The sequence below is a fragment of the Scyliorhinus torazame genome, chromosome 6 (assembly GCF_047496885.1).
Source record: "Scyliorhinus torazame isolate Kashiwa2021f chromosome 6, sScyTor2.1, whole genome shotgun sequence".
NCBI classification, from domain to species: domain Eukaryota; kingdom Metazoa; phylum Chordata; class Chondrichthyes; order Carcharhiniformes; family Scyliorhinidae; genus Scyliorhinus; species Scyliorhinus torazame.
In genome coordinates, this window is record NC_092712.1 from 106,967,211 (window position 1) to 106,985,903 (window position 18,693).

At 42.5% G+C, this 18,693-nt stretch overlaps 1 protein-coding gene across 3 annotated transcripts in view; it reads right to left on the bottom strand.

Moving 5' to 3' along the window:
• Positions 1 to 1,234: 1,234 nt before the first annotated feature.
• Positions 1,235 to 18,693, bottom strand: part of fam171a1 (family with sequence similarity 171 member A1) — a 283,483-nt gene continuing 266,024 nt past the window's right edge. For all 3 annotated transcript variants that reach the window (XM_072508664.1, XM_072508663.1, XM_072508665.1), the window contains 3 exons: positions 5,306 to 5,422; positions 4,870 to 4,993; positions 1,235 to 3,986 (listed from right to left, as the gene is read on the bottom strand). In XM_072508664.1, the coding sequence (XP_072364765.1) occupies positions 2,411 to 3,986; positions 4,870 to 4,993; positions 5,306 to 5,422 (1,817 nt within the window). In that variant the 3' untranslated portion in view covers positions 1,235 to 2,410. The remainder of the gene's footprint in view (positions 3,987 to 4,869; positions 4,994 to 5,305; positions 5,423 to 18,693) is intronic.

The following is an 18,693-nucleotide window of genomic DNA, read 5'->3' on the forward strand; positions in this document are numbered from 1 at the left end:
TTTATCATGGCCAATCCACCTAAACTGCACATCTTTGGACTGTGGGAGGAAACCAGAGCACCCGGAGGAAACCCATGCAGACATGGGGAGAATGTGCAGACTCCACACAGACAGTGACCAAAGCCAGGAATCGAACCTGGGACCCTGGAGCTGTGAAGCAACTGTGCCAACCACTGTGTTACTGTGCTGCCCCACCATATTCCCCATATATACACCAGCTGTAGTTTTTGTTTGTGTTCAAATTATAAACAATCTACAAACTTCAAGCCAAGAGGAATGAGGGACCCTATTTTATCGTAACTCACCAAGGAGTTGAGTTGGCGGTTAGTTTTACAACCCCACGAAAGTTACTCCCTAATGAAGGCCCTTAAATGACCTACCCAAAATCCAGGCCAGCTCTGAGTATTTATAAGGTATTCAGGCTGCTCCTGACTTTCGGCCAGCTTATGGCTTTTAAACAGAAGCCCAAAACCACAAAGCTGCCCTAAGGTCAGAAGCTGCAACACCACAATTGTCAGTGAAACAGACCTGACAGTGTCTATGATATTTATTTTAAAGCTGCACTTTCAGGCCTGAAGCTCTGGCTGCTCATTCTGGACAATGATGAAAACTCCAACACACCCAGGAAACCTAAGCCCTCGGTGTTCTGTGTGCCCCCTTGATCCCGGGTCCTACATATATACATGTACAATCTGGTAGATTGTTGTTGCACATATGGTGGACCATACTACAAAATATAAATTTCCAGCACGGAAAGCAAAAATACTCAAGGACAGAAAACAGCCACTCCAAGTAAATGGACCTTTCCCCCAATATTGACAAGGGATCAGTGCAGGAAAGCCTTTTGGCACATTGATCATCAGGATCGCTGTCTAAGTGTTGAGTACCCATGACATTTTTAAACTTTTCACAATATGCAATTACCTTCAAACATACATTAACGTATTATCCATAAAATACAGAAATCACAGTATTTTAAACAACTATATATTTTTAGTGAAACAAAAGAGAACATAATTCCAGATATAGATTTATTATAACCTTATAAACAGTTATTGTGGTCACTGAGTAAGCAAATATTCAACATAACTTCTCATTCAGCCACAGTCAGTAGGCCAAGAACAAAACCCTCACATAGAAATTGTTTTTCTATGTGTATAATGAAAGATATAAATACAGGGCTAAAAAAATAAGACTGACTGGGAAAACCTTTCAAAAAATAAATACAAGAAAGTTCAGCTTTTACCCAAGATTTATTTTGAATAATTAGCTTTATAGAAACAAGCAACCAATCCAAAAAGGTTGTACAGAGAAGGAATCCTGGCACTGTAAAATTATACAGAAGGATAAAATGTTGGCTTAAACAGATTGATCACTCAGTCTTGACCACTCAATTATCCCAGATTGGAAAGACATGGGAATGCTAGCAATTAAAATATTCAACTGCAGCCAAACATACAATATATACAGAATATCAGTCATGGCTACTTTCATGTCTCTGTAAAAGTCCTCTAGTCTACCTGTAGTTCAACAGCAAAACCAGTAATACAATACACATTACTATCTACAGTATACGGCTGTATTTAAAGCATGACAAAAAAAGCGCGACTGGGTGATAATTGCATGCAAATCAATAAAGAATCGTCAAAAAACTGACAATTTTGAAAAGCAGAATTTCAAGAGTCTAGTGAAAAGAACTATTGAAATAGGGTTTGTTTAGTGGAAAACATGAAGGCACTTGGAGAATACCGGACAAGATTTTTTTTTTTTTAAAAGAAAGAGGACAGTTTGGTTTTCAGTGGCTTCTGCCATCACGGAGTATGGTCATTCACAGCATACTGGTAGCTAAATGCTCTAACAATATTAAGTCTAAGAGAATAAACAATCTTAAAGAAAATAGTTTACAACAAATATCAGACATGATAAGTAAATTCAGCAACATAATTTTAAAAGCAGCAATGCATAGCCTTTCTTTCAAATATTCTATAACTGTGGACACAGCATTTATGTATGCCCTTTGATACACTATTACAGTATAATTCTGGCAAATAAGTAGAAATCCATCAACTGCCTTCACTACTGGGATATTCAGGTTAAATATCTGGCATGGAATTGATTATTTCATACAATAGGTCATTTATGGCAAAAATAAATTTGAAGACATTGTCTTTCTATAATTATCTGGCTGTCTCATTGGCCTTCAGTCGAGCAACAATTGCTTGGAAAACTACCTGAATTTTCTCCCCCATAATAGCTGAAAGACCAGCACAGCATTCAGATTTCCTTTCAAATATATTCATGGTTTTCCTCTTTCAAATATCTCAAATTCTCACAACTGATCAAGCACGTTCATAAAATATTTGGCAACCATTTATTTTTTAAACACCAGTGCTGGCAAACCTGTAAATGATCATTTCAAATTAAAAGCCATTAAAGGTCTTTCCTCCCGTTTCTGCCAAGGGCTTTTTTTATCCTCGTCTTGGTCTTCAGTGCTGTCAGTGTCATCATTCTCATTGATTTGGTCATTGTCATTAATGCGGTCATTTTCATTATTCATCATTTTATCATCAGTATCAACAATCTCTGTCTGTTGCGAATTAGCTGGAAGACATTCTTCAATTTCTTCAATTCTCTGTATATTTTCATTTTGTAATCCACCTGTTGTGCTGTTACCTCTTTCAGTTGATCCATCCATGAGTGGCTTCATTGAGCTGTCCTCTGGACTGCAGACAGCTGTGCCGCTTTCACTACCACTCTGCTCCATGTCATCCACATACACCAGCCTCGTGTACGTCATACTGCCAGAAAGATTTCGTTCTCGTGCTTCTTTTCCCTTTCGGGACGGTTTTGGTTCATTCATATCCACACCGGAATCCAAACTTGCATCATTGCTCCCATTTTTTCCAGCTTTCTGTAAGTCAATATAAGAATGTCTAACCTGGGCATTTGCACGACCATCTAGGGAAACAAACCAAGCTCGAGGGTGAGGGAGAGGTTTTCCTCCAGCTAGTTCCAGCAGTGCCTTTTCCGTAAAGAGTTGGACTTCTCCATTCATCTGAGCCATTGCAGCTTCACTTAGTGATGCTGGGATGGATACAGATTCTGACATGGCGGATGATTGTGGACTCCAATCTCCACCTTCTGTTTCCTGAAGCTGCTGCTGTGATAATGTTTGTTGTGTCACCTGCTGTTGTGAATGTGGATGCACCTGTTGGTGAGAAATAGAAAGCTCTGCTTGTAACCTTTCCAACTCTAGCTGTTGTTCTGCTGGAGCAGTCAAAGGCGGATATTCCATAGGCAACTTCATATAATGAGGAGGAATGACCAATGTAGGTAGCGCTTTTCTATAAACATTGTCATTCACCTCATCTGCTGAACTGCAACAGAGCAACTGGCCTGGCTGAGGAAAAGAGTTTGGTCTTTCAAGGTGGTCAACTGACCGGGACATCATGTAATCAGTTGTTTTTCTATCCACCTTTTGTGCTTTGTCGGGAACATATGGCAGTTGGTAATCTGGTTCTCGGATACTACTTTTACTGTCAGTGGAAAGAAGGCTTACTGAAGCCTGAACTTCTTTATCTCTTTTATCTAGTAGTGGCTGGGAAGCAACTGAATTGTAGCTTTTCCTATAGTCTTCCCTCACAGGAGATTCAAAATCCTCAGAGACATCAATTGATCTTGCCATTTTGAGGCGATAGTTTCTAGGAGGAGACATACAATAATCCCCCTTTAAGGTCTCTCTCAAGGATAGGTTTTTATGTGACATTAAGTCTTCCCTCGAACTGAATTCTCGTGAAGTACAATATGATGGTTTCAGCATTGGTGTATGAACATCTGCCTCTCCATTGGCTGATACCAGTTCCATGTGAACTGCACTAATTAAGTTGAGGTGCGACATGGAAGTTGATTGGTCCTTTTTTGAGCTGTCCAATGCAGACGAGAGCTGAATTTTCCTGTGGTATTGACGCGGTTTCAAGCATTTTCTCCTGTAAGAAAAATGAATGGGTTGGGAAGGAGAGAGTATTTTAGATTGTGTTGGAAATCATTTTGCATAATAAAAAATTAAGTTTAACTGGAACTGGGTTTAAGAATAAATTAGACCTATGAAAACTTTTCAAGGAAAATCTATCTGGCAATTTAAAAAGCAATTACTTAAATAAACAGACTTATGATGGCTATATTTTATCCCTTTATACTTTGCAAACACAAATATAATAACAGGAAAAGGTATACTTGGTCGATAAACAAATCCCAACTATTACAAAAATATTTGTTGCAACAGATGATACAGAAAAATTCAACATATTTTCTTAACAAAAGCTCTCTCGAGGAAGATCTCCAGTTCTGCAAAATGCTCCCAATAATCTTTTTTTTAAATAAGTGAGATTTTTGTATTAATACAAAATTATTAATGTCAACTTTGTTTACTATAACAAATAAACATATATTTCAATAAAGCTTTTTTGGTACAAAAGAAAATTACCCTCGTTTCTCCTCTATTTTATTCTGGCAATCCAAACAATTTTTCAGCCAAAAGATGCATCCTTGAGAGTATGGCTGAGATTGGGAATTCATTGAAGAATCACAGCATGGAGCATTTTCCTACCACATTGTGGTACAACATATTGGATAAAATACATTACAATAACTGAAAATTACTGCAGCAAAATTAATAATCTTTTTAGCTTCATATAGCTTTGGTACTAAACATTTTTCAATTAATCACAATAAGAATCATGCAAGAAACAGCATTTTGCCTATTAGAAATTAAGATTTTAACTTCTCTAGATTATACCTCATTCTTTGGAAACCGGTTATTTTGAGGTGCTCTGCTTTATTTCTAAAAATCAGTTTCCTCTGAAAGGTTACCTGCAATAATAGATGAGTAAGCAAAGCAGAACCAGCAGAATGACAGTCATCCCTCCAAGAATGGCCAACAGGAAGGCTGTATGATAGACAGAGGTGTCACTGCCTCCAACGGGACCCATATTACCTAAAATGTGCAAATTAAATTATATCAAATAGCTTTTTATATTCTTTGAGATGCATAATTTAGCAAACTTTGTCAGACTAGATTTATGAAGGTGTTTGATGCCCTTTTTATCACATAGAAATTTAAAAAAGTAGAATACTACCGATTCACTATAAAGTATTTGGGACTTTGAAAATAGCAACTATAGTTATTAACCATCTGCATTTTCAATATTGTTCAAATGTCAAACAGTATTTCAGTGTTCTAGTCCATTAATTTCAACCCCACCAGAGTTATCTTCAAACTTGGCTACAATTTTTTCAAATTATTTACCTGGGCTTTGAGGGGACATGGCTGCAACCCAGTAACCCAACTGTGGAGCGAAGTATGTCCATGTGAGATAGTCCCCTTCTCTTTGTACAAGTCCCAATCCACTCTTCAACCAAGCACCTAAAGAAATAGGAAGCAAAAAGTAAACTTTGATTCAAATCAGTCACATTTTTTCCAAAATTAATTTCATCCATTAGACTAATACTGGAAAACTGGGCATCCTTGTAAAGAAACACACCCAATTTCCTTGAAAGGAAACTAAAAGAAGCCAAAATGTATTTTATTGGAAGGTAGATGGAAAACAGCATTTTGAAAAATTGCCTCTTCAGCAGCTTTTCCCCTCATTATAACCAGTGTGAAGTCCAGCTTAACATAAATCCTTCAATAATGGTAATTCAACATATAATTTGTAACTGAACTGAGCATTTGATATAGATTATTTCCAATCAGTTATATTTGCCATTCCCAATCATTCAGAAATGCTTTACATTTGTGCAAACCACTCACTGACCAATAGAGGGCACATGCGCGTAGCACATCCATGCTATGAAGAACAAGTCAATATTGTTAGCATTTCTTGACAATTAAGGCCAAATACCAAATCATAACCATTTGCTCAAAATTCAAAACCACCTAGATATTCTCAAGTGAGCAAAGGGTGATGCACACTGTTAGCAAGGCAAACCAAGCTTGACAAAGGGTGTCTTTTAGCCTTCTTTCTAGCTCTTCCTGAAATAAGCAGAGCCACCTACGGATATGAAAATTTTCTCTCAATTACACATTCATCAGATTTGTATAAGGTAAACATCAGGAGCCACAGCTCCCAACACCAGAGTGCAATATAACCCTGAGCAGTGCATTATATAGCATTTGCATAAAGAATAGGCCCTCTCTCAATATATTTATCTTTAATGTTGTAATGCAACACCTTAAAATGCAGAACATAATAGGCCACAGCTCTGAATGTTTGGCATACACGTGTAACCTTCAGTGATCAATCGATTGTCCATTGAGACTGATTTGCCAGTCTGATTAGTTGCACAGAATGCTATCATTATCTCAGTATCCACGAATTAATTCTATGAAAACATTCATGGTCAGTAATACTTGAAAATAAGGGAAATTAAATTTGCTTTGTTCTGGGTTTATGCTATAGGACTGTTTTCATGCTACAAAGTTATCAAAATAGCAAATGTTGCAATTGTCCATTCACTAATTTGCATCCCCGTCTCCATTACTAAACTATTTGAGGAGCCTATACCATTTGACCAGAAGCAATTGAGGACCAGAAGCAATGGAATTGAGATCCAGAGGTCTCACCCCCATTTCTGTCAAATTACATTTTTTGTGGGCACGGTATGATTCATACAGGAGAGAAACCCAAACACAGCAGGGCCATGTGAACTTCCAGCCGATTTGAAGCTAACTGTTACATGAGCCGTAACCCAGTCTGCGAGTCAAAAATTGCTGTATTAGATGCACATGCTCATGAGTGACAGATAAGGTCTGTTCAAGTTTATTCAAGTTGAATGCTGCAAATTAAAAAAAATTCTTTGCTCTTTGTTGAAGCAGTTAGTGAGGGTTGAAAAAACCCTGCTGGATTGCTTTGATTGATAGGCCATCTGATCATGTGGTTTCATTAGTGGTCTTAATTTATATTTCCCCTAGGGCTATTAGGCCATTATGAATGCTTGGCTTCAGAGGCTCCAATTATCTCAGCAGGGGGTTTTGAGTTCACAGTTGGATTCACAGTTTAAAGAGACTATGAAAAAACTAGCTGTATTTAATATGGACTTTGATTATAAAGGGTTTTTTAAAAAAATAGGAGATTAACCACGTGAGAAGATTTAAAAGATCTAATTAGGTTTCGTGATTGGGAATTTTTTTGTATGAATGAGAGCTGTATTTAATTGTTAGCAGTTTAAAAAAAAAATCATCTTCACATGGCTCCTCAGGTCTAGCCAGAGTAAAACGATATAGAGGTCACCTGGGGGTATATGAGAAGCAGAATTGAAATGGAGGTGGTCTGGGAGCATGAGGTGTATGGGGGAGTGGGGTCATGAGTTTGCATGGAGGGGCCACAGAACAAATGTTCAGGATTACTAGTCTGCCAAGTCCATGGGTGCGATTTAATGCCCACGTTCATTCATACAAAAAAATTCCCAATCACGAAACCTAATTAGATCTTTTAAATCGTCTCACGTGGTTAATCTCCTATTTTTAAAAAAAACCCTTTATAATCAAAGTCCACATTAAATACAGCTAGTTTTTTCATAGTTGTTGCACCCGAAAAGCAGCTCACCGCAGTGCAGCAAGGCCCCAGGAGACCTTGCTCCCGAGATCTACCAGGCTCACAATGCCTCGCGAGATCTAATGCGATCTCGTGAGATGTTGCAATGTAAATCTTGCCCTTGGAAAAACTGTACATTAAAGCGAGACAGCTAGTCTCCATTTAATGTGCAGATTCCGAAGTTACCAGAGGCCTCAAGCGAGTGCTATTCAATAGAGGTCACCACAAATGGGGACCAGACGGAACGGCAGTCGTCTCCCAGGGGATCGGAAGCCCTCGGGTGAATGCCCTTTGGGAAGAGTGGCACGCTGGCATTGCTGTGCTACTGCCAGGGTGGCACATCCAAGATGCCAAGCTGGCATTTTTTGAGCAGGTGTGATCAGGCCAGGGTGGCCTGAGTGAGTGTTGGGGAGGGTGCGGGTTTGTTGGTCACTTCGAGGGCCCCAGAGATCATGCCGCCATTTTTAAATGGCGTCCCGATCTCTCACTGCAGTGAGAAATTCCGGCAAGCGGAGCTCCTCAGTGTACAAAACGGGGCTATGTGTGGCCCTGGCCGCACGTTCCCTGTTCAGGCAACTCATTAAACACAAGCCATGTATTATAGCCTTATGTTTCGTAGCAATTCCACTTAGAAATATGCTGTAAATGTTTCCAGGTGAGTAACATATGTACTTGTGTTGAATTCTTAAGACCAATCTTTTAGGCCTAAAATCGCAGGGCCTACTTTTACAAGGGTAATGATTGAGGAGTTGACACATGCTTGATTTAGACCCTGGTGAATCAATATTAATTGTATAACATTAGGAATTATGCATTTTGCATCCAGTGCAATATAAACAAATTATCTATAACACTTCATGTTAAAATCCTTCAAATTCACTCTGGTTCATCAAATAATTTGTCCAAATCACTTGATTGTATAGCATTGTCACGTGGATCTTCCTCATCTTCATCATCGATAGTAACTTTAACATCATTCAGAATGCAACAGGGAACAGTTAACTGCCAAGCCTTTGCTTAAATTCAAACCAGGCTGGTTAGAATCATAAAATAACTACAGTACCGAAGGAGGCTGCGGAGACAGAGAGGGCGAGACTTCAGTAAAGAGCACGGAGAGAGGGCAAGACGTCAGTAAAGAGCGCGGAGAGAGAGAGGGCGAGACTTCAGTAAAGAGCACGGAGAGAGGGCGAGACTTCAGTAAAGAGCGCGGAGAGAAAGAGGGCGAGATTTCAGTAAAGAGCACGGAGAGAGAGGGCGAGACTTCAGTAAAGAGCGCGGAGAGAGAGAGGCCAAGACTTCAGTAAAGAGCGTGGAGAGAGAGAGGGTGAGACTTCAGTAAAGAGCGCTCTCGGGTAAAACAGCTGTTTGTTTGTTTCAAAAAAACGGTATTGTGACGTCCAACGAGACTGTGACCTGATTGGCTGAAAATCAGATTGGGCTAAATTTGAAAATCTGGAGTTACTGATTTAAATACCAGTTTTGATTTGACTTAGATTACCATTTTTAAGTTGATTTGAATTACTATTTAAAAAATTTTAAATTTGACTTAAATAACTATTTTGGGTTGATTTAAATTACTATTTTTAATTTGATTTAAATAACTTTTAAATTTCAATTAAATAACTACTTTTAATTTGTTGTCAGATCAAGAGGGATAAATACTCAGTTTAAAAAAAAATCTAATTAAATAGTACATGGGGATTGGATTTAATCTGACACAAAGACATCTTTTGAAAGTTTAATTTCAATGGTTTAGTTTAAAGGAATAATTCATGGCAGGACAGCTCCAAGGCGTGGTCTGCTCCTCTTGCTGCATGTGGCAGGCTGGGGACAGTTCCAGTCCCCAGCATGTGTGCAGGAAGTGTCTCCAGTTGCAGCTCCGTGAAGCTCAAGTTTCAGAGCTGGAGCGGCGGCTGGAGACCAGTTTGTGCATCCGCGAGTCGGAGAGCATCGTGGATAGCACGTATAGAGAGGTGGTCACACCGCAGGCTCAGACTCCGCAGGTAGGAAGGGAATGGGTGACCACCAGACAGAGCAAGAGAGTGAGGCAGGGAGTGCAGGAATCTCCTGTGGCCATTCCCCTACAGAACAGATATACCGCTTTGGATACTGTTGAGGGAAATGGCCTCTCAGGGGAAAACAGCAACAGCCAAACTCGTGGTACCATGGTTGGTTCTGCTGCAGACGGGAGAGGTGATAAGTGTGACAGTCCAATAGTTATAGGGGATTCAATTGTAAGGGGAATAGACAGGCGTTTCTGTGTCCGCAAACGAGACTCCAGGATGGTGTGTTGCCTCCCTGGTGCTAGGGTCAAGGATGTCTCGGAACGGGTACAGGACATTCTGGAGGGGGAGGGTGAACTGCCAGTGGTTGTGGTACACATCGGGGCAAACGATATAGGTGAAAAAGGGATGAGGTCCTAAAAGCAGAATACAGGGAGCTAGGAAGGAAGTTAAGAAATTGGACCTCGAAGGTAGTGATCTCAGGATTACTACTGGTGCCACATGCTAGTCAGAGTAGAAATGACAGGATATATAGGATGAATACGTGGCTGAAGGGATGGTGTCAGGGGGAGGGTTTCAGATTCCTGGGGCATTGGGACCGGTTCTGGGGGAGGTGGGACCTGGACAAACTGGACGGGTTACACCTGGGCAGGCCTGGAACTGATGTCCTATTTGCTAGAGCGGTTGGAGAGTGTTTAAACTAATGTGGCAGGGGGCTGGGAACCGATGCAGGAAGTCGGAAGGTAGTAAAACAGGGACAGAAACAAAGGGCAGTAAGGGGGAAAGTGCAAGGCAGAGAAGCCATAGTCAAAAATCAAAAAGGGCGACAGTACAGGGTACAGTGACTGAGGGGAGTTCAGTGAATAGGTCCAGTAATACTAAAAGGAATAAAACGGGAAGTAAAAACATGAATCAGAAGCGACGCGGCAGGTTGTTACATGAAGATATGGGTTCAACGACAAGGAAAATTAGGTGAAAAGTTAAGAGGAAAAATAACTTAGGAGAGGTTACAGATCAAGGTGTTAAGATTCAAGACAGAGGTATAAAAGACAACATAAGTGTACTTTACCTGAATGCTCGTGGTATTCGGAATAAGGTAAATGAGTTGATGGCGCAAATCATCGTGAATGACTATGATTTAGTGGCCATTACTGAAACATGGTTAAAGGATGGTCACGACTGGGAGTTAAATATCCAAAGGTATCAAACTATTCGGAAAGACAGAGTGGATGGTAAGGGAGGTGGTGTAGCTCTGTTATTTAAGGATGACATCCGGGCAACAGTAAGGGATGACATCGGTGGTATGGAGGATAAGGTTGAATCCATTTGGGTGGAAATCAGGAATAGTAAGGTGAAAAAGTCACTAATAGGAGTAGTCTATAGGCCACCAAATAGTAACATTATGGTGGGGCAGGCAACAAACAAAGAAATAATGGATGCATGTAGAGATGGTACAGCAGTTATCGTGGGGGATTTTAATCTACATGTTGATTGGTTAAACCTGGTCGGTCAAGGCAGCCTTGAGGAGGAGTTTATAGAATGTATCCGCGATAGTTTCCTAGAACAATATGTAATGGAACCTACGAGGGAGCAAGCGGTCCTAGATCTGGTCCTGTGTAATGAGACAGGATTGATTAATGATCTCATAGTTAGGGATCCTCTCGGAAGGAGCGATCACAATATGGTGGAATTTAAAATACAGATGGAGCGTGAGAAGGTAAAACCAAACACTAGTGTTTTGTGCTTAAACAAAGGGGATTACAATGGGATGAGAGAAGAGCTAGCTACGTTAGACTGGGAGCAAAGACTTTATGGTTAAACAGTTGAGGAACAGTGGAGAACCTTCCAAGCGATTTTTCACAGTGCTCAGCAAAGGTTTATACCAACAAAAAGGAAGGACGGTAGAAAGAGGGAAAATCGACTGTGGATATCTAAGGAAATAAAGGGAGTATAAAATTGAAGGAAAAAGCATACAAAGTGGCAAAGATTAGTGGGAGACTAGAGGACTGGGAAATCTTTAGGGGGCAACAGAAAGATACTAAAAAAGCTATAAAGAAGAGAAAAATAGATTATGAGAGCAAACCTGCTCAGAATATAACAGATAGTAAAAGTTTCTACAAATACATAAAACAAAAAAGAGTGGCTAAGGTAAATATTGGTCCTTTAGAGGATGAGAAGGGAGATTTAATAATGGGAGATGAGGAAATGGCTGAGGAACTGAACAGGTTTTTTGGGTCAGTCTTCACAGTGGAAGGCACAAATAACATGACAGTGAATGATGGAAATGAGGCAATGACAGGTGAGGACCTTGAGATGATTGTTATCGCTAAGGAGGTAGTGATGGGCAAGCTAATGGGGCTAAAGGTAGACAGGTCTCCTGGCCCTGATGGAATGCATCCCAGAGTGCTAAAAGAGATGGCTAGGGAAATTGTAAATGCACTAGTGATAATTTACCAAAATATACTAGACTCTGGGGTGGTCGCGGCAGATAGGAAATTAGCAAACATGACACCACTGTTTAAACAAGGAGGTAGGCAGAAAGCGGGTAATTATAGGCCACTTAGCTTAACTTCGGTAGTAGGGAAGATGCTGGAAACTATCATCAAGGAAGAAATAGCGAGGCATCTGGATGGAAATTGTCCCATTGGGCAGACGCAGCATGGGTTCATAAAGGGCAGGTCGTGCCTAACTAATTTAGTGGAATTTTTTGAGGACGTTCCCAGTGCGGTAGACAACGGGGAGCCAATGGATGTGGTATACCTGGATTTCCAGAAAGCCTTTGACAAGGTGCCACACAAAAGATTGCTGTATAAGATAAAGTTGCGTGGCATTAAAAGTAAAGTAGTAGCATGGATAGCGGATTGGTTAATTAATAGAAAGCAAAGAGTGAGGATTAATGGGTGTTTCTCTGGTTGGTAATCAGTAGCTAGTGGTGTCCCTCAGGGATCAGTGTTGGGCCCACAATTGTTCACAATTTACATAGATGATTTAGAGTTGGGGACCAAGTGCAATGTGTCCAAGTTTGCAGACGACACTAAGGTGAGTGGTAAAGCAAAAAGTGCAGAAGATACCGGAAGTCTGCAGAGGGATTTGAATAGGTTAAGTGAATGATGGAGTCTGGCAGATGGAGTACAATGTTGACAAATGCGAGGTTATCCATTTTGGTAGGGATAACAGCAAAAGAGATTATTATTTAAATGCTAAAGTATTAAAACATGCTGCTGTGCAGAGAGACCTGGGTGTGCTAGTGCATGAGTCGCAAAAAGTTGGTTTACAGGTGCAACAGGTGATTAAGAAGGCGAATGGAATTTTGTCCTTCATTGCTAGAGGGATGGAGTTTAAGACTAGGAAGGTTATGCTGCAATTGTATAAGGTGTTAGTGAGGCCACACCTGGAGTATTGTGTTCAATTTTGGTCTCCTTACCTGAGAAAGGATGTACTGGTGCTGCAGGGTGTGCAGAGGAGATTCACTAGGTTAATCCCAGAGCTGATTACGAGGAGAGGTTGAGTAGACTGGGACCGTACTCGTTGGAATTTAGAAGGATGAGGGGGGATATTATAGAAACATATAAAATTATGAAGGGAATAGATAGGAATGAAATGAAATGAAATGAAATGAAATGAAATGAAAGATGCGGGCAGGTTGTTTCCACTGGTGGGTGAAAGCAGAACTAGGGGGCATAGCCTCAAAATAAGGGGAAGTAGATTTAGGACTGAGCTTAGGAGGAACTTCTTCACCCAAAGGGTTGTGAATCTATGGAATTCCTTGCCCAGTGAAGCAGTTGAGGCTCCTTCATTAAATGTTTTTAAGATAAAGATAGATAGTTTTTTGAAGAATAAAGGGATTAAGGGTTATGGTGTTCGGGCCGGAAAGTGGAGCTGAGTCCATAAAAGATCAGCCATGATCTAATTGAATGGCGGAGCAGGCTCGAGGGGCCAGATGGCCTACTTCTGCTCCTAGTTCTCATGTTCTTATGAGCACCCCGTGTAGGCCCACGCCCCACCCTATTCTCATAGCCCCACATAACCTTTTGGACACTAAGGGGTAATTTAGCATGGCCAATCCACCAAACCTGCATCTTTGGACTGTGGGAGGAAACCGGAGCACCCGGAGGAAATCCACGCAAACACGGGGAGAATGTGAAAACTCCACACATTCAGTTACCCAAGGCCAGAATTGAATCCGGTTCCCTGGCACTGTGAGGCAGCAGAGCTAACCACTGTGTCATTGTGCCGTTAAATATGATTGGTCAAGGCATTGAAAAAAGGTGCAATGCGTGGACATGTTCTTTCTGTTTGCAAAGGACAGGGCCCTGTTTGTGAACATATGTAGCTTCTAGCATGCATAAGTAAGTCACATTTTGAGACTGACTGGATGTCTTAAATTTGTTGTCAGTTTAATTCTTAAGTCATAGCACAGTCAGGATTGTTTAACGAGCATTGTCCAATTGCAAAATCACATCCTGTGTTTGACACGATGCTCTGAGTTTTGCAAGCACCAAGTGGTTGAGTGCAATGAGTACTTTGTCTGTTGCAAAAAGCCATTGCTGTTTGATACAATTCTTCAGTCATTGAGCTGTATGGCCTACACACCCAGCATCACATTGGCATTGAAATTCATATATCACATTACTCATTTTTGTGGTAGGCAAAATGTCTTTTTGTCTTGATGGCAGCATTGTATGAGAGGAGAATTGGGAATTTCAGAAAGATGTTGTCACCCATGTCATGATGAAGGCGGTTGCAAGAAATGGTTCAAAGAATCATGCGCAAGACCAAGCGGACTACACAAACAAAAATGTTTGCTTGTCTGGTACGTATTCAAATTCCCACTTGTTGATGACATAGTCTGTGATGTCAGATTAACCAATTACCACTGCATAGTGACAGCGTGAAAAGGCTCGCTTCACCATCGCTCAAATTTTTAAGACAGCTTGTCCTTTCCGAGATAATCAGTAGACCTTTATACGACCAGAAGTGGCAGCCTTGGGTCCATTAATGAGTTTGCATGATATACACTGAGCAATGATCTGATCAGGATAGTCATTATCCCGCAGGATAGCTCTGATGTGCTCCATTTCAGCATCAGATTTACATCCTGAGAAAATGGCTCGGGTCTTATTTCGGAGGTTGCCGATAAAGCCAAACGTATAGCACATGAAACGGTAGGCATCCCAATACATATATTAACCAGTGAAAGTGTGTTGTGGTGGACAGTATTTGGCAACCCATTTTCAGATTCCTCAATTGGCACATCGAGGAAAGGGAGCTCATTTGATGTTCCATTTCAAAGGTGAATTTGAGAACAGGATGGAGCCCATTAAGGTGTGTAAGGCAATTATTCCAATCCTTAATTTCTCATCATGTTAATTGAGAAATTTGCCAATGGGGTTCCCTACTATTGTCTACCAGAAGCCCACCGTTTAAAATTGCTTATATGGAGAGCCGACACAGAGATGGCAAGCCTCCTTGTGTGATGTAACAACTCTGTGATTCACTCTATCAAAACTTTGCATGATTTTGGTGCTTATATTAAATCTCCCCTCAATATTTTCTGATTTGGGAGAACAATTCCAGCTTCTCTTGTCTCTCCATTTGACTGAAGTCCTATGTCATAGCTTCCATTCTAGTAAATTTACTCTGCACACTTCCAAAGGCCGTGACATCCTGAAGTATGGTGTCAGAATTGGCCACAATACTCCAACTGGGCTTGATCATTGTTTTGTCAAGGTTTAGCCCTGCTTCCTTGCTTTATATTTGATTGCATCTATTTATAAAACACAGATTGCATATCCTAGTTAAATAGTCTTTCAATTGTACTATTTGGCTTATATTGCCTCTTCTCATTTGTCCAACCAAAATAAATAATTTCACAAGTTTCTGCATTAAATTTAATCCACCACGTGTCTGCCATTTCAGCAATGTGCACCATCCTGGGCCGGGATTCTCCCCTACCCGGCGGGGCGGGGGGTCCCGGCAGGATGGAGTGGCGGGAAGCACTCCGGCGTCGGGGCGCCCCAAAGGTGCCTTTTGGGACCAAGCCCTCACCTTGAGGGGCTAGGCCCACGCCGGAGTGGTTGGCGTGCCGCTGGCCAGCGGGAAAGGCTTTTGGCGCCATGCCAGCCGGGGCCGAAAGGACTTCACCGGCCGGCGGAAGTCCACGCATGCGCGGGAGCGTCAGACGTCATCCCCGCGCATGCGCGGGGGGGGGGGGGGTCTCTTACGCGTCGGCCATGTGAAGGCTGTGGCCGAGGCAGAGGGAAAAGACTGCCCCATGGCACAGGCCCACCTGCGGATCGGTGGGCCCCGATCACGGGCCAGGCAACCGTGGGGCCAGCCCCCGGGGCCAGATTGCCCCGTGCCCCCCCAGGACCCCGGAGCCCGCCCGTGCCGCCTAGTCCCACCGGTAAGAGGTGGTTTGATTCTCGCCGGCGGGACAGGCATTCCAGCAGCGGGACATTGGCCCGCTATCGCGGGCCGGAGAATCGGCGGTGGGTGGCCCGCCGACCGGCGCGATTCCCGCCCCCGCCACATATCCGATGCCAGAGAATTCGGCAACCGGCGGGGGCGGGATTCACGCCAGCCCCCGGCGATTCTCCGACCTGGCGGGGGGTCGGAGAATCCCGCCCCTGAAGTCTGCTACTACCCTCTTCAATGTTTACTACATAAAAAAATTTGCAAATGACATTAAATTTGGCAATTATGCCCTCTATAGGCAGGACCAGTCCATTTATTTATAGTTGTCTCAACACTGATATCACTCCACCTACCTCCAATCTGGAAATTAACCATTTATCACTGCACTACTTTCTGTCCTTTAGCCAACATTTCTATCCACAGAAACATTGCCTTTTTAGCCCCACCGACTTCAATTTTATTCTGTGGTACTTTATCATGTGGGGGCCAATTGGCTCAATAGCTAGTGTGCGATTCGGGCCAATTGGCTCAATAGCTAGTGTGCGATTCAGATTAATGTCAAGAGCACAGTTTCAATTCCCATTCTGGTTAGGTAGCCTTAGGACCTCCCTCCTCGCCTTGCCTCTGCGTGCAAAGGGCAATGACAAACCACCTCTGGCAAAGCCTACCAGAAAAATGGCATAGGATGAAATATTAGCAGGCAATAAGCCAAAGATGTGCCTTTGGTAAGAGCATACATGAATGAATGAATGAATGAAGAACTTTATTGTATGCCGTTGTAATCCATGTACACAACATCAATCACATTACCTGGACCTGGTGAAATTTCTACTTGGGGAGCATTGTGGACCTGGTGAAGTTTCTACTTGGGAGCGTTGTCAACCTTTTAAGTACATCCACCTTATTTTTGCCCTATTGTTGCAAGCCAGTTAGATACCGTTATTGTTTAAAAATAAACCTGAATATCTAGTTTTAACCAACAGAACTACACTGCAAGATTACATTTTTCTTTAAAACAAAATAAACTGCCTTGAAATAAAACAACCAGTATTAATAGTATGTTATGCACTCAGGTTTACTTCTTCATTCCTGAAGAATTCTCTTATAAAACACATCAATCTTATTGTTATTTACTTCTTCAGGGATGATTCATAAGTGTGCTACAGTGCTCTGGAGAATTCTCCTCTGTACCAGCTATTCTCAGGAAGTAAAGGTTTCATCCACCATCTCTTGACTTTGGATGCCCCAGTTCCTTGTTCTGCTTACTTATCCAATATTTTCCGGCTAATTTAGATGATTATTTTCTATTTCGCAAGACTCTGTGAGGCCCCTGCAGATTCTCCCACCAGCATTGAACTCGGCAATCTTTCAATTTCTGTTTCCTCACAAAATCCAAATTGTGATTAAGTCTTACTCACATTCCACAAATCAATGATGATGTTAGTTCATTACTCATCTTACAGTGCAGGTTTATCTAACTGCTGTTTTTTACAAGGACAAACAGCAACAAAAGTTTCTTTCAGCAAACACCCAGGTAAATTGAAACCAGAGAACCTTTCCAAGCCATTTCTCATTTCCATAAATCGATTGTTTAAGTTAATTATTCCTCATTTGCATAGATTTTTACAACCTTTCAGGGTTTAAGTCCCCAAACAAAACCATCTCCCTGGACTGCCATTACTGCATATCATGCAGACATCAGGAGCGGGATTCTCCGGGAATCGGCGGGGCGGGCAGAAACGGCGCAGTGGAGTGGCGGGAACGACTCCGGAGTCGGGCCGCCCCAAAGGTGCGGAACCCTCCGCACCTTCAGGGGCAAGGGCGGTGCTGGAGTGGTTCGCGCCCCGACGGCCGGCGTGGAAGGTCTTTGGTGCCGTGCCAGCTGCGGCCAAAGGCTGCGCAGGGGGTTCACCTTTGCGCCGGCCATTGCGGAGGCCTACACTGCCGCCGTGTAGGAATAGAGTGCCCCCACGGCACTAGCCCACCGATGGGCCCCGACCGCAGGCCAGGCCACCGTGGGGTGTTTCACTCCGGATTTGATGGAAGGGCTCGAGGGGTAGTGGTGTTGGTCAGCAAAAGGGTACGCTTCCAGATGGAGAAGGTGGTGGCAGATCAGGGGGGTAGATATGTGATTGTGGCAGGGGCGCTGGAGGGGAGATTAGTGGCGCTGTTAAGTGTATACGTTCCCAATTGGGACGATGTGGGATTCGCGAGGAAGGTGTTTGGGGCTATTCCCGACACGCATGAGCTGATTGTGGGGGGGGACTGGAACTTGGTGCAGGAGCCAAGGTTGGACAGATCACGGCCGTGCTCGCTGGTCCCATCAGGGTGGGGGGGGTGGGTGTAGGCGCTGGCTGGGCTAATGGTGGAAATGGGAGGGGTGGACCCTTGGAGGTTCCGGCACCTAAGGGAACGGGAGTACTCATTTTTCTCAGCGGTCCATAAGGTATACTCGCGGATTGACTTTTTTGTGGTGGGGAAGGCTTTGCTGGCTGGAGTCAAGGGGTCGGAATACTCTGCAATTGCTGTGTCAGATCACGCTCCACATTGGGTGGATATGGTGCTGGAGAAGGGGGCAGCGCAGAGACTGGGGTGGAAACTGGCTGTGGGGCTATTGGGGAACCAAGTGTTCTGTGAGAAAATTGAAAAGGTAATTAAAGAATATGTAGGTTTCAATTGTA